The sequence below is a fragment of the Equus caballus genome, chromosome 4, assembly GCF_041296265.1.
Source record: "Equus caballus isolate H_3958 breed thoroughbred chromosome 4, TB-T2T, whole genome shotgun sequence".
Lineage (NCBI taxonomy): Eukaryota > Metazoa > Chordata > Mammalia > Perissodactyla > Equidae > Equus > Equus caballus.
This window is the reverse complement of record NC_091687.1, coordinates 11,105,142-11,120,858: the sequence shown is the minus strand read 5'-3', so window position 1 is coordinate 11,120,858 and position 15,717 is coordinate 11,105,142. Positions and strand designations below refer to the sequence as shown.

At 59.6% G+C, this 15,717-nt stretch overlaps 1 protein-coding gene across 1 annotated transcript; it reads left to right on the top strand.

Annotated features, from left to right (window-relative positions):
* Positions 1 to 1,170: 1,170 nt before the first annotated feature.
* Positions 1,171 to 14,968, top strand: LOC111773132 (uncharacterized). Its single transcript, XM_070264336.1, has 10 exons — positions 1,171 to 1,344; positions 2,693 to 2,896; positions 3,034 to 3,310; positions 3,455 to 3,828; positions 4,403 to 4,561; positions 4,657 to 4,778; positions 5,244 to 5,289; positions 5,526 to 5,785; positions 9,899 to 10,029; positions 14,804 to 14,968. The coding sequence occupies exons 2-4, from the start codon at positions 2,886 to 2,888 to the stop codon at positions 3,563 to 3,565; spliced, it is 399 nt and encodes a 132-aa protein (XP_070120437.1). The 5' UTR covers positions 1,171 to 1,344; positions 2,693 to 2,885; the 3' UTR covers positions 3,566 to 3,828; positions 4,403 to 4,561; positions 4,657 to 4,778; positions 5,244 to 5,289; positions 5,526 to 5,785; positions 9,899 to 10,029; positions 14,804 to 14,968.
* The last annotated feature ends 749 nt before the right edge of the window (positions 14,969 to 15,717 follow it).

Genomic DNA, 15,717 nt, shown 5'->3' with positions numbered 1-15,717 from the left:
TCAGTGGGAGAATGGGGGATGTGGCCTATCCACACGAGGGACACTAAACAGCCACGGGAACGCAGGCACCATGGCCGCCCCCAGCAGCCGAGTGAGTCGCCCAGGCAGCCGGTCCCCAAAGAGGGTGCACATCACAGTCCACGGAATGAAGAAAAATGAGCAAAATGCACACCTCAGCTGAAGGTGCCCCCAGGGTGTGAGACTAAGAGGCCGAGCAAGGACACGACTGTCACAAAGTCAGGGCACCGGTCACCCCAGGGAGAGGGGCTGTTGTCAGGAGGCACAGGAGTGCTTCTGGGCTGCTAGCAATGCCCCATCTACTGACGTGGGTGGTGAATACAGGTGTCTAAACTACAGGAATCTTTATACACACGCACATATGTGTATGTATGCATATATAAGTTGCGCGTGTTTTCTCTGTGTATGTCACAATTTTAAAATGGGAAAAATGAGCAAGATTTCACCACAGTGATGGATTATTATTTTAAAAAGGGGGAGAGAGCTGTGCTCCTTGAATACCTAGGCCCGTTGTCACAGGTGGACGGCCCGGCCTCCCCTGACAGTGCCGGATCACCCAGCACCCTCACCAGCAGCAAATAAGACCCAAAGCAGGTAGTTCCCAGCAATGCATGTCCCAGCCCCAACCCCTGCACTTAGACTAAGCCCGGACACTAACCCTGATCCTTTCCTTAACCCTACCCTAACCCCTGACCCTGACCCTAGGCCCCAACCCTGACGGGGGACCCAGACCTATCCCTACCCCTCGCCCTAGCCCCAACTCCAGTCCCAACCCCAACCCCAGTCCCAACCCCAACCCCTACGCCTCGCTCTCACCCTAACCGCACCCTAACCCTAACCCTGACCGTGATAGTCACCCTAACCCAGCCGTAGCCGGCTCGTCCGGCTCTGCGGCTCTGCGGCCAGGCTCCTCCTCCCGCGGGGTCTGGCTTGGGCGGGGGGAGCGGATCCTGTGACCGCCGCGGCGCCCCCGCCCCCGCTCCGCGCGCCTCCAGAATCCCCGGCGGAGGGGACCGCGCAGGCGGCACGGATGCTCTCGACTCGGCCTGGGCGGCGGGGCCCGAGGTCTCAGGCACACGCCCCGCTCCCCGCTCCGCGCTCCGCCGCTGCCTGCCGCCGCGCCCGGGCCCGCGCTCCCCGCTGAGCGCCGAGCTGGCGCGGACACGGAGGCCGCACGTGTCCTGCCCTCCGGAGCCCTCAGGCCGGGCTGGCTGGGCCGGGCGGAGGGGCGGGCCAGCGGGGGTCGGGGGAGCCGCAGGGCGGCGAGAGGGAGGTGGTTCCTGACCCCCGCCGGCTGAATTTCGTGCGCCCCGGCCCTTGTCGCCGGTAGGTGTCGGAAGGCCTGGCTTGTCACCGCCGCCGGGCCGTGTCCGGGGCAGCCCGCTCCTGCCCTGCTGCCCGGGGCTGCCCGTGCCGTGCGCCGGGGGAGGCTGCGCCGGCATCAGCCTGCACGGTGCGGGTGGAAGGCTGAGCCTGCAGAGCAAGTCCGGAGGTCCCAGACATCGCCAGACCCCCTCGGCAGCTTGTGGCCTTTGCCCCGGGAGGGACGGGGTGGCTGGTAACAGAGTGACAGGCCCACTGCCTACCCTCTGAGGGGCTCTTGGGAGCCTGAGAGAGCCTGGAGCCCTGGTGTAACATCAGAGCCCTCGGGACCCGAAACAGAGCGCATTGCTGGGCCTCCCGAGATGACCGGGTTCTGTGGCTCTCGGAGGCTGGGCTTGGAGTTCGCCGAGGCAGCCGTGTCTGGGCGGGGCGCTGTGGCCTGGTGAGCCGACGGTTTGGGTAAACTCCGGAGGGGGCTGTCTGTTGACTGGGTACTGTCAGGGTGAGAGAAACAGCCCTCAGATGCCGCCTGACCCCGGCCTTGCTGGCCCGCACCTTTGCCTGGGTCTGGCTGCGGTGCGTGCACCCAGCGTGAAGCCCTGACCCCCTCTGCCCCAGTGTGGGTGGGATGGGCTGGGGGCCCCAGGAAGGCGGTGGAGGGGGCCTCCAGCGGCTCTGAGCTGGTGGGCAGAGCTGAGCGAGCAGCCCTGCTCACACAGGGGCCGCCGCTGGGGGCCTGCCCCCTGCTGGGCCAGCTCCTTGGGCTGTGCCTGCCCTTCGGGGCCTGTATGGAGCTGCGGCTCCTCCAGGAGGCCCTCTGTGCTCTCCCCGCCCGCTGTGTGGCTCTGGGCAAGGTTTCACCTGGTGGTCTTTATTTCCTCTCCAGGGAAAGCAGGCCTGGGTGTGGTACTGTGAGAGCACAGAGCAGAGTGGGTGCTCGGGGGTGGGCCCCCCTTCCCTGGGCAGGGCTGGGTGTGCGTGCCAGGGGCTCTGGCCCCGGGAGAGGGCCCCCACTGTGAGTTGAGGTGGGAGACTTGAGCTGCACAGAAGCTGACATGGGGGCGGGGAGGTGAGAGCCTTACATGTCTGCCCAGAGCCAGTAGAAGCTGCTGCAGAGTTTCACTTCCTTGGGTTTCGTGGGCTCCTTCCACACTTGGCATGTTTCAGGGCCATGGCCTGGAGTGGCAAGTGTGGCCCATCTTCTGGGAGGAGAGGGCCCTGGGCCTGGCTCAGCTGCCCTCCACAGGACACAGAGCAGGGCCCCTGCGCTGGCTCAGGCTGGGGCACCGTCGCTGGGTCAAGGCTCGGCAAGCCAAGCCCTGCCCCGCCTTCCCTTCTCCATCTGCTCCAGGTTTGTCCAAGTTTGTTGTTCGGAGCCGGCGGTGGTGGCCAGGACCTGTGGAGGTGTCCCTGTGACTGCTCTGTTCCCGTTGGAACTGGCCATTGGCAGGGCCAGGGATGGGACAGGGGTCCGGGATCTCAAGAGCCTGGCTGGCTGGTGGGGTGGTGTCCCCTTGGGGATCAGCTTCAAGACGTTTGTCCCGATGCTCAGTAGGCAGGTGGATTTCGTGACAGGGTTGGGGGAGAGGGCTCGTCCGTCCCCAAATCTTCCCTGTTTGTGACGTTTACATTTTATAAGACATGGTTCCACCCTTCACTGTCTCTTTCTCTCTTCCTCCCTCTCCCATTCAGGCCCATTTGTCACTTGCTCCCCCGACCTGCTCTCTCTGGAATGATCCAGCCATCTTTGGGTCAGGGGGACACCTTCTGCACCATCCTGTTGCTGGGCAGGTCACTGGGAGTCTGGTCCTCCGTCTCTGCTGCCTGTGTGTGTGGCCTGCCCATCAGCCTCTTGGAGCCTCAGCTGTCCATCAGTAAAGTGGACACACCTGCTGGCTCTTCCAGGGCGCTGGGGAAGGCCGCCTGTTTTGTCATAGGAGTGTGTCTACCAGATGGCCCCTCTTTGACGGTGAGGCCTGTGGCCAGGTCCTTCCTGTGCCCCCTGCCTGGATTTTCCTTGTCTACTACCCCAAGACCTGGCCCAGAGGTCTCTGGGAGGTGGCATGCCATGGGTGGAGCAGCTACATAACCGAGTCCACCTCCGTCCTCGCAGGTGTGCCCTCTGCTCCTGGGCCCGTCGACCATCATGATCCATGACGTGTGCCCAGCCTTCCTGGCCCCGGCAAAGGCTGCTGTGTCCGTCTTGGACATCCAGGAGCCATAGGTCCCCGTGGTGGACAAGGGTCCGGGTCAGCTTCCTGATATGGCTCCCTCTGCTGATTCGTAGAAACCAGGAAGATGAAGTGGCTGTGGGAGATATTTTCCCTGTGTCCTCCGCTCTTTCTCCTGGTTTCTGCATCCCCCACCGCCTTCAAGTTGCCGCGAGCTGGTGCTGCTCTCTCTCACCGGGTGGTCCTGTGTGCACAATGCAGAACAACCTGTGAGGTTGGACTTCTTCACTCCAGTCCACATCAGCCAAGCTCGGCTGTAAGTCCCCCTTGAAGCTGTCCCCACGTTAGCCCTGACTGAGGAGCCCCTGTCCTCCAGCTGGTGTGGGTTGCTAACCAGGCAGGCGCACATCTTGCTCAATAGGAATTTTTCTCCCCAGTGTGTATGTTTTAGATTCTCAGGAATTTCAGTTGCAAATCAGTGAAACTCACTAATGCCAAGTGCTTTTGCAAAATGAATACATAGTAGATCTAGGTTTTTCTTTAACGTAAATAGGGGATTTTTCTTACTCCCAGTACCCGAGTAACTGCGGCTAGGCCTGCAGATGACAGCTGTCAGCTTCCTGTGTTCCTGAGGGGAGAGAATGGGGACCACTTAGAAAGCCAGTGTTCTCTTACACAGCCTCAGATATTCCTCCATGATCTTAGTTCCACTGGTCATTTGCAGAACTGACTTCTGTTTTGTCACTAAGCATTTCTGACTCCCATTTCCTAAAGTTCTTACTGTGTGTATTATATGCTGCCAGGTATGAGCTATTCAGTCATTGCGCACTTATTGAACTCCTATTGTATGCCTGCTGCCGTTCTAAGCTGTGGCTTCTCTCTCTTCCTAGATTGTTCTTTAAGAGTGGGGAGCGTGATTTATGCATCTAAGTATCCCCAAGGACCTTGTATACAGTAGGCACTTAATGGACTTTCGTTTGTTGATTGGCTGATAGTCTGGAGGTCAACTCAGGTGACATTTGCCCGATTCCCAGGGCTGTGGGTCTGAGGTTGGTAATGCTTTCTCTGAAGGTCTCAGGGTGCCACAGGTGGTGGAATTGGTCATTCAAAGGCCACCCCTGAGTCTCTGTCACCGACGATGTAGGTGGAGATTGGGAAGACGGTCAAGGCATGTGTCCCTGTGCTGGACTTTCCCAAGCAGCCTTTCCTGGCCAAATACTGCACCTTCATGGGCCTGAAGATCCGAGCAGCCTCCCAGACTGTCAGGTTGGTGTGAGTCCTCCCATGGGTCAGAGGAGAGCATCTCGGGGACAGAGCTGACTGGTCTGTCTTGGGGGAGAAGTCCCGCCCCTTCCCTCTCTTCCAGAGCCCTCGACTTGGTAGAGTACAGGGCCCCGCCTGGTTCTGCAGGTCTGGGATGGGCTGGAGAATGTGCATTTCTCAGGCTTCCCAGGTGACATTCACAAACAATGAAACACGCCCCCCCCCCGAGAACCGTGGATCCTTGGGCCCTGGGTGGGATGAGATCCTATGGGTGCCACTCAGGCTCCCCCAGAGTTGGCCCGAACCCCAGACCCTTGCAGGTCACTTACCACAGAGGAGTGATGTCCACACACCATGTTTCTCTCTCCCTGAAAATGTTGGATGTCAGTTATGCCTGGCTGTGTGAACTTGGAACACAACGGTCCTCTTTCTCTCATGTCCCCACACCCAGCTCTTTCTTGCATCTAGGTTGATACCCAGGAAAGTGATGCTGGTTATCGGGGCCATGATGCAGGTAGGCGCCAAAGGCCACATGCTTGCCCCACCCCAACCCACGGCCCGCCATCAGCAATGCTGTCCACTGCCCGCTCCGCCGTGGCTCCAGGCACGCCCGCCTGGGGCGTCAGAAAGGGCTGAGACGGAATGCTCTGGGGCATTGGTGCCCTCGCCCTCTGAGGAGGAGGTCCGGGCCAGCCGGGGGAACTCGGGAGAGGGGGGACTGACAGACACTGCTGTTTCTCCCCATTCCAGATCACCGCCGTGGGTGGTCCCCAGCCTCAGTCCAGCCTCTTCTTCTCCATCAGCAAAGGGAGCGTTGCGGTGGTGAAGGGGCGCGAGCTGGTGTGGGGGCTCACCGTCAGCAACGACGCCGTGTTGGGGGTTGTGCAAGCTGTGGACACTAGGACCAGCGAGCTCGTCATCGTGTCTCAGGCAGCAGGCGTGAGCTCCACTGCAGGCAGTGCTTTCCAAATCCGCCCTGGACACAGGGCCCTCTGGTGATGGGCGCACTGGTGAGTTGGGCCCCGGTGACGGGGAGGACGCCCTGTTTAGGGGGTTTGGGCTCTGCTCCTGAGAACCACCCTTTCTGAGGGTCCTGTTCCTGCCCTCTGCGTGCACAGCCCTTGCCTGTCACCCCTGCCTGGGAGGCCCTGCCGGCTGGGGGCACCCACACCCCTCAGGCTGCTCCTACCCACACTGAGTCTCGCCAGCTGCTCCTTAAGGGGCAGGTCTCCAGGTCCCCGCCCCGGGGACACCCAGTGCACGATGGTGGCAGTGGCTGTGATGGTGGACTCTGCACGGGGCGCTTTACACTCCCCTCCTCTGGTCCTTGGCACCCTCGTGCATTTTGCTGCTGTCCCTGTTTGCAGATGAGGGGCCTAAGGAGCCGGCTGGTGGCCCATGGCCACTGCATAGCAGTTCCAGGACTCAACCTGGGACAGCCAACGTCAGGCTCCTAGCCATTTGTTCAGATAGAAGAGAAGCAATGCCACCAGCTCTGACACACTGTGGACTGCAGTGTGTTTCCAGAGCCGTGTGCTGGCTTAGCTGCTGTAAGCGTGCGTAGTCAGACACCAACAGTGTTTCAGACCTGGATTTGTGTTTCCAGGAGATAAAGAAAGCCTGGGTCGTCCACTAATGTCTTTTGCTCCACCGGAGGTGCAGTTAACCCCTGAGACCCTTCTCCCCAGGGAGGAATAGTCCCTAATTTCTTCTCTGGGTTGGCAGAGATGCTAGAAGGCTGAGTTAGGGGTGTCCTCAACTCAGGAGCACCTTCCTGCCCCGTGTTGGGGGCACTGACTCTGAGCAGGTGGAAGTTGGTGTTTCCGAGTCTGGTGGTTTCCCATCTTTCCCAGGGTGTGGGTACAGCTTCAGACCTCTGGAAAACAGATGGGAGGTGGCTTCCGCCTCTGGAGAAGGTCTCAGGCGCACGGATTCTCCCTGACACCCTTTGCCTGCGGTGACTTGCAGAGCATCTCGGGGGCCGCTTTGTGCTCAAGGCTATGCTGGAAACCCGGGCTCTAGGAAGAGCGTTTGTTTTGTGTAACAAGCTGTGGACAAGCACCTTTAAGAACCTGGTCATCCCGTTCCTCGTTGGGAATCGGGCCCCCTGAATGCAGTCCACGAGCTCCCCCGAGTTGGGCTCATCTAAACACAGTGCCCCAGGGGAGCTGGCGTGGGCCTCTGATCTGACACTGAGCTCGCTGGCTTACTCCCTTTCCTGCAGTTGCAGTGTCTCTCAAGTACCACAGTTAAACCACAGAGTCCTTTTGCCTCGCGGGGGTGGATGCCCTGGTTCTGCCTGTCGATTTTATAAAGACAGGAAAGCATTGGAATGATAAAGTCTGTCCTGTGACATACAGCAGGCTTCAGACAGACGTCCTGGAGAGGAAAAGGAAGGACCAGGGTGGCCCCGCTTTTCTCTCTCTCTAAAGAAAGGATTGTGGCTTTAGGAACTGCCTCATTTTTCTCCTCCTGGGTGCCCGGGTGGCTGAAACAGCAACTGGCTGGAAATTCAGCTAGAAGGGCGCCCAGCCGTGCGTTTCCCTCCCGGCCATCACTCCTGCTGGGTCTCACCTTGCTGGGCCACCTCCTTCTCTGCATTCCCCGTCTGGCAGGTTGGCAGATGGGCTGGGAGAAGGCCCTGGTGCCCCTTGGCAGATGGAGAGGCTGCGCCACCAGCTCTGTCTGAAAGGCATCTCCTTGAGCCCAAGGAGGTGGGGGCTTAGCCTGAAGCCCACATGTCCACAAAGGATACGTGATTCTGGTCAGAAGCTTCCAGTTCCATCTGTCCAAGAAGCAGCCCCCAAGGCCGAGGAAGGGGCCAGGACTGGCAGGAGGAGGCTGAGCAGTGAGAAGGACAGAGGGAAGGAAGGGAACGAATACTTATTGAGCCTACTATGTGCCAGGTGTTAGCCCAGGTCACAAGGCATAGGAATCAGGAATTGGGCTCAGCACAAGCACTTGTGAAAAGGGTTCTAGTAGCCTGGATTCAGCATGAGTCAAGAGTCCTATGAAGAAGCCAGTAAACTTAGTCTTTGGCCAGATTATTAGGAATATAGAGTTCAGAGTGAAGGAGGACATAAGATCTGCTCTAATCAGATTCTACCTGCCTCCTGCATTCATCCCTATACTCTGCTCAGTCAGAGAGATTGACAAGCTAGATTTGGAGTTGGGAGGGTCTGGAGACCTATCCTGTGAGGGCTGTCCAGCCTAGAGAAGAACAGTCCCCCATCACTGCCCCGAAGTCCCTGCAGTGCTCACCTGGAGCATCTGGATCAGACAGGTCTATGGGCTCGGAAGACCAGGCTGGGATGTCCAGAGGGAAGGGAGGACGGTGGCCAGATCCCTGTGGGGTGAGCCACCCACAAAGCCAGGCAGCTCCCGGCAGAGAAGCATCATGCCGGACACCCTGTGGGTGCCTTCTGGCCATGTGATTCTGAGCTGGCCTCGGCAGGAGCCTCCTTCCTTGGAAGGGTCCCTTCCTGAAACACCCGACCCAGCACATGGCCCTACCCCCCGCTGGCCTGAGCCCGGAAGCCCTTTTTCTAGGATCTCTGGAGGTGGAGGTGCTGCTGCCCCAGGCGGTGAGGATCCGTGCCCCCATCACTCGGACAAGGATGGGGACCCAGCTGAGGCGGGGCCCTCTCCAGCCCCTCCCATCCCGCTGTCTGGGCAGCCTCTTGGCAGGTCTGGGGCTCTGAGTTCTGGTTCAGGAAGACCTTGGGGAGCCACTGCTAGGACGCTGTGCCTGCTCCATTCCCCTGCATCTGCTGAGCCTGCATGTCCGCGGGGCTCGGCTTCCCCTCCCGGAGGGCCTGCCTGCAGTCCTGCTCCAGAGCGCAGCGTCTCCGTTAGTCTCCCTTACGGGCACCTGTCCCCTCCCAGTGCCGTGTGGTGCAGCTCCTGAGCGATGCCCACGTCTTCCCACGCCTCGTGCACCTGTCCCCTCCCAGAGCTGTGTGGCGCAGCTCCTGAGCGATGCCCGCGTCTTCCCACACCTCGAGCACCTGTCCCCTCCCAGTGCTGTGTGGCACAGCTACTGAGCGACACCCGCATGTTCCCACACCTCGTGCACCTGTCCCCTCCCAGTGCTGTGTGGCACAGCTACTGAGTGACATCTGCACGTTCCCACGCCTCGTGCACCTGTCCCCTCCCGTGTCATGTGGTGCAGCTCCTGAGCGAAGCCCGCGTCTTCGGACGCCTACAGCAGCCCCGGCCCGGGACAGGAGCGAACATGTGCACAGTATGTCTCTGCTGAGTGCTCTCTGTGCGTTAATTCATTTGCTCTTCCTACCCTCCCCGTGAGGTAGCTGCCAGGGCCGTCTCCATATCACCGGTGAGGAAATGAACTCGAGAACGCTGAGGCGTCTGCCCAGTGCCACGCGGCTGGTCAGTGAGGGAACCGGGAGTCCGCGCAGGCAGCCTGGCTCCGAGTCTGCTTCCCTCGGGCTGCGTCGCCTCCCGGTGGCCTCTAGTAGGCACTCAGTCAACCTGGTTGAAGGAGACCATGAGTCCCACGCATGCCCATCCCATGTGAGCAGGGACCCCCTGCTAGATGGAGAGAGGAGCAGAGCAGCGCTGCAGGCAGGGGGCGCTGTGCTGCCAGGGGCTGCCGGCCTCCCAGCGCTCCAGGCGTCACGTGAGGAATGGGACAACTCTCGGCCAAGGTGGACCCAGCCCGCAGCCCAAGGACGGGGTGGGAGGGTGGACATCCTTCACAGCCAAGAAGGACAGGGTGGGAGGGTGGACATTGTTCAGGGTCTGAGAAGGATGAGGTAGGAGGGTGGACATAGTTGAGGGCCCAAGAAGGACAGAGTGGGACGGTGGACATAGTTCACGGCCAAGAAGGACAGGGTGGGAGGGTGGACATAGTTCATGGCCAAGAAGGACGGGTGGGGAGGGACTGCTTCTGTCTTTTGTTTGATTGGTGGCTCTTTCATCGCACCTCCCGCACCTGTGTGGTGCCGTCTCTGTCAGGGAAGAACTGGGCACGGCTCCCACTGCATGGAGGAGACAGGAACGTCCCAGGCAGTGGAGAGGCGGTACAGCTGGTGCCCAGGGCTTCGGGGGCACTCCTGGCAGTGAGACCCTGGTGGTCATGGGGCCTGGCCCCTCCCCCACAGGTGCCCGTTGACATCGCCAGGATCATCAGCAACCAGAACCCTTTCTCTTTTGGCAATGCCGTGCCAGGCCTGACCTTCCGTGGTCCATCACCAAGTGGGACATCCTGGACATCCAGGAGTGGCACCATGAGGTAAGCCCCCACCCTCCATCCCCGGCCAGCGTCTCTGCTCAAGGTCTGCACCTTGACGCCCAGGCTGGTCCTGGTCCCTTTCTGCCCCTCTCAAGGCTGATCGGGGCTCCTTCTTCCAGTCGCTGCCACCATGTTCTCCACACCCCAGCATCCTTCCTTGACTCTCCGTCCTGCTGGGGTCCAGGAATGTGGGCTCCCAGCCATCCCTCTCGTAGCATCCTGGCCCGTCCGCAGCCCTTTTGTTTCCAGCACGTTCCTGCTGACCAACACAGAGGGCCTCAGTGGGCGACCCTCCTAACAGAAGGCAGCAAGATGACGGCCTTGCGAGGAAGTCACAAAAGTGCCATTATGTTCCGGGGTCTTGGTCGGGGTCCCTGCTCTGTTAGCTTCTGACCCCTTTCTGAGGCGATGGCTGGCAGCTGGGGGTTTCCTCCCATAGGCTGCGCTCCCCTCCCGTTAGCCCTCCTTAGGGGGACCCGGCCCCTCCCAGATCTCAAGGCTGGAAGGTGCTGGAGAGAACTTCCTAATCCTCCTGTGTTAACCGAGCCCATCCATGGGCAGGGACTGCCTGGGTCACCCGGCGAGCCAGTGGGGAAACGGGACGGGGCGCTGACTCCAGGCTGCAACCCCAGGTCACGCGGGACGCGAGTGGGGCTGGTTCTGGGAGGTTTCTTCTCGCCTTATCCATGGACAGTGTGGGGGGCGATGGGTGGGGGGCAGGCACGGGCATGGGTTGTCCTGGAGGCTGCCTAATGCTTCTCTAGTAGGACGGATGCACACCCCCCCCACCCGGTGGGGCCAGGGTCCTGTCCCCAGTGCCGGGGGCTTCCCCAGACTGCTCCTGTGGTACTCAGGCAGTGTGACCTATTCATAGACACCCCATATCAGGGGGGCTCTGCAGGAACTACCACCAAGCCTGGCGTCCCCTTAGTGATTCATAACCCACGTCTGCAATTAAAGGCTCTGAGAAGTCCTGCCGGAGAATGCCAGCTCGTGTGGGTTGGCTCACATTTTCCAAGTGCACCTGTGACCATCGTGAAACTCAGGGGGGCATGCTGCACTGTGCGGGGGTGACTGGGCTGCCCACCCTGGGGTGACAGGCCCTGAGCAGGGCGGGGAGGCAGCAGCTTTTAAGGTCAGGCAGGCAGCTGTTGGGGGTTGGGGGCTCCTGCCCGGCTCTGCCCTTCCGAGGGTACTGGGCCCTGGAGCTCTCCCTGAAGAATGTTCCTCTGTCCCAGGCATCACTCCGGCTCTCGTCACAGTGCGACTTTGCCATAAACATGCATGGCCGGGTGAAAGGCCTGACCAGGCTGAGAGTGGCGGTCAAGGCCCTGGACCCCATGGCAGGGCAGCTGCGTGGCCTCACAGAGAGCTCTCTGATGAGATCCAAGTCCAGGTAAAGGACAGGTGTGCAGAAGCCACCGTAAGAGGGGGAGTAAGTGCCACCCTGCAGCCTTCTCCGCCCAGGGGCCACATGGGCCCACCTCAGTCCTCCCATTGCCCGGGACTGGGGGCTGAGGGACACCTCATTCTTCCCACTGCCAAGGGCAGGGGGCTGGGGCCACCTCAGTCCTCCCACTGCCAAGGGCAGGGGGCTGGGGCCGCCTCAGTCCTCCCACTGCCAAGGGCAGGGGGCTGGGGCCGCCTCAGTCCTCCCACTGCCAAGGGCAGGGGGCTGGGGCCGCCTCAGTCCTCCCACTGCCCAGGGCAGGGGGCTGGGACCACCTCAGTCTTCCCATTGCCCAGGGCAGGGGGCTGGGACCACCTCAGTCTTCCCATTGCCCAGGGCAGGGGGCTGGGGCCACCTCGGTCCTCCAACTGCCCAGGACAGGTGGCTGGGGGCCCTGCGCCCAAGGAATGCTCGGTCTGTGGGGTCTGGCCAGGGGTGTGTGAGGTGCTGTGGGAGCTCACAGATGGGGTGACAGGGCCGCACAGAGGAGGGACAGTCTAGGATGGGCAGGGTCGCTGGCGGCCAGGCGGGGGCAATGGCAGGTGCGGTCCCGGAGGTCCGATATAACTGACGGGTTCCAGAATCACAAGTTGCTCTGAGCTTGGCGTCTGGGGGCCTTCGTGGGAGGAAGAGGCTGGAAGATGGTGTGAGCTGGGCATTCAGTTAATTGTATTCATTTCGCAAATCCCAGAGCACACTCCCAGAGGCTGCCGTGCTCCCGCGCCCAGGGCGCACACCCGGGGCCGTGAGGCCTGCGGGGCAGGGGCTGCAGGTGCTGCTGTGGGATGATGAGCCCACGGCCCCAGGTGGGGTGCCCCCTCCAGGTCCCGGCGAGGGGGCAGGGGCCCTGCAAGGCCTCGAGGGCTGTGCCAGGTGGGCAGCCTGGGGATGGGTGGCCCGGCGGTTCACAGATGGAAGCTGAGCCTCAGAGAGGGAGGTGGCCTGCCTGCTGGGAGCCCCAAGAGGGCGTGCCCGAGTCAGGCCCGGAGCCCAGCGGTCCTCCTCCCGCCCAGGGGTGGCCCCAGTCCCTCTCCCACCTCCTCCTACCTCCCCGGCTCCAGGCCCCTCTCTGAAACCCAGAGGTAACAAGTTGCCTCTGAAGAGCGCTTCTAGCGTCAAGGGCCCCAGCTGCTAATCTGGGACTCAGGGACCCCCAGGACCCCCTAAATGCCAAAGAAAAGCTGAAAACAGCTCCTAAATATCACGAGAAGAGAAACGGGTCCCAGCCCCCTCTTCGAGAGAAATAAACAGTTCCTAACCCGGGCACGTGCCCAATCCGGGCAAGAAGCAGACTTTCAAAGAAAGAAGTGCCTGTTTACCACCTCTTCACCCCTGCCTGCGCACACACGGGCACATGCATGTACACACAGAGACGCACAGACACAAACGCACAAGATATATTCTTCCGGCTGAAAATAAAACTAAGTTCTGGCACCTCTCGTGGAATTAAAGACAGGGTTTTATAGCTTCCAAATTCTGTGGCCTCAGTTGGGTCACTTAACAACTCTGTGCCTCAGTTTCCCAAGCTGACAGCAGAAGGAGTTTGAGTACATCAGAAACTTAGAGAAGCTGGACCCAGCCCACAGATGTGTTTTATTTGGTTCACTCAGTGCTTTGAAACAATGTTTATGTGTTGCCAACGTTTAAAAATAGGAAGATTTTGTATAAAAATCCGATATGCTGCTTGTCCTGAAGACAAGGCGTGTTGCCACATGGCAGAATCAGCAGGAGATGAGAAGTGTCTCCCTTCACGAGAGCTGCTCCCTCCAGTTGGCCACAGGCCCCACCACTCCCTGCTGTCTCTCTGACAGTGAGCCGGAACATCAGTTACCATTTACCGTGGTGCTTGTGCTGTTGCTTTTCTGACAGTTCACAGGAAAGTCAGGTATCTCTGTACCTTCACCTCCATCTAAAGAGGGACAAAGAGGAATACATGTTTAATTAAGAAAAATAGGAGGAAACATTTGTATGTGTATTTCCTGCACAGTACACGTGTCCAAGATGAAACCAATGAGGCTGCTTCACTCCGATGCCACCTGCCTGGCAGGACTCCCCTGACACCGGAACCCCATCCAGCTCCCATGGTCGTTTATCAGTCACCATTTAGAAAGTGCTGCCACTCCCAATGTGTCGCACAAATGCCACAGCTCTTGGAGACAGGCATGGCAAGGGCTAAGAGTTTTAGACCCATTTAGAGATGAGGAAATCCAGGCTGAAGTCTACGCTCAGAACACAGCAGTGCTGGGAGGGAGGGAGTCAGGCCAGCCTCCTCTCGGAAAATCACCATCAGTTCAGATGGATTAAGACACAGGCCCTTAGGAGGATCCAGCTGGTCCATCAGATCAGAAGCCAGTGGGGAGCTCAAAGCTGCGCTCCACGTCCAGGCTCGAGGGTCCTCAGTGAAGGGGACTTTGAAAGGTGCCCGGTGCGTGAGGAGCACAGAGAGGGGTCTGGAGTTCTGGGGTAGGTGCTGCCGCAGGGGCTCTGGAGCCATCGAGGGCCTTGGGGCCCCTGGGGAGCAATGGGTTCAGATTCCATCCACCATTATCAGGTTTGTCATCTGGGGGCCTGAGCTCGCCGAGGCCCCGCGGGCGTGATCTGCGAGAGCACGGCCAGACAGGGGAGCCAGATGAGGGCCAAGGGGTGGAGGGGGCTTGTTCCGAGATGGTCACAGGGAGGAGCGGGGTGTCCTGCTCAGAGAAAGGGGACTTAGATGGAAGCTTCTCCAGGCTCAGTCCTGGTGGAGTCACAGCCGAGCAGACCCTAGGCCCTGTGATTGCGCGTGCTGCCTTCCACGGGCACATCCCGGCAAAGGAGTTTCCTCTCTGGAAGCGGGGGAGAGGCCCGTGCTTCCGGGCTCCCTGAGGCGGCCCCGTCAGGGCGCACGTGCTGCGCCTGCCTGCTCCTGCTCGCCACACCCTTGGCCTCTCCTAGATCAGCCCTCGCCGTCACGTCACAGCTCCGTGGCAGGTGCTTGAAAAGCGTTCCTCATCCCCGGGCCCCCTCGGGTCTCACTGCGGGGAGAGAAGCAGAGTCCGGGGAGAGAGGAGGGACCCCTGGGGAGAAGCGAGATAGAAGAGCAGGGGAAGTCCACGGTGAAGAGGAGCAGGAAGGCAGAAGCTGCCCCTGTTTCAAACATGACACTGGGAAAGATGCGCAGTTGGCTGGAAGCATCTCCAGCTGCCGACAACTGACGGATGAGTCGTCGGACATAAGCGTATCTTCATAGTCTTGCTGACAACAAACGCCGAGTCACGTGCCTGTCTGTCTGAAGCTTTATAAGGGAGTTGGGCGACATTAATATTTGTTCTGCTTCTACTTCAGGGCTTAGCAGCAACTGCTTTTCCTGTACCTGGAATAGCGGGCTCCTGAGCGCGGACATGGCGCCACTCATCAGGCCACGCTGAGGCGGCATCCCACGTGCCACACCTAGAAGGACCCACAACTAAAAATATACAACTACGTACTGGGGGGGGGGCTTTGGGGAGGAAAAGTAAAAATAAAAAATCTTTAAAAAAAAAAAAGTGTTACTGCCATGAATCAGGTACCTTTTTACCAATATTTGTGGAGAAGACACTCAAGATACTAGATTTTTGGCAAGGATGCTCTTATGATGGTTTTTTCCTTTCCCTCCTTTTTTTCTTCAGTCCTGGAAATTAACTACATCACAACAGCACAGAGAAACCGCTCGAGTTTTCTCCCAGATGGAGTTTCTGGGGCATAAACCATCCAACTGAAAGCATTTCTAACTAGTTAAAATGCACCCAAGGGGTGAGTCTCCGGGGATGCTTGGGGCGCTTCCCATGGCAGTAAAACTGGCGTCTGACTGACAGCGGCCAGAGAAGGGTGCAGAGCCCGACTGCAGATGTCAAAAGTTTTAAGATTTGGTCAAGTCCCACTCAGCCGAGGCATTTTGTCCCTGAGCCAGCACAAGGGTAGCCAAGGAAACAGGAGGCAAAGGCCTGGAGCTGGCTCGGGGCTGGGGCTCCCAGTGCCGGGGCTGAGAGTTAAGTACAGAAGGTCCAGGTTCAGCCCAGGTCCAGCCTGAACTTAACCTTGACTTGGTGATAAGAGAGGAGGTGACAAACAAGACAGACAAAGCAGGGAAAAGAGGGGATCAGGCCTCACCCTCATGGCCTCTTCCCAAGGGTTATCAAGATAAGGGTCACACGACAGTTCCCACGCTGGGGCACATAGCCCGGCAGGACAGTTTACAGAAGAAATTACAGGTCTGCCAT

Coding starts and splice junctions, on each gene's coding strand:
- LOC111773132 (XM_070264336.1), top strand. Junction 3,311..3,454: donor CAGATGGCCCCTCTTTGACG/GTGAGGCCTGTG, acceptor CCGTCCTCGCAG/GTGTGCCCTCTGCTCCTGGG.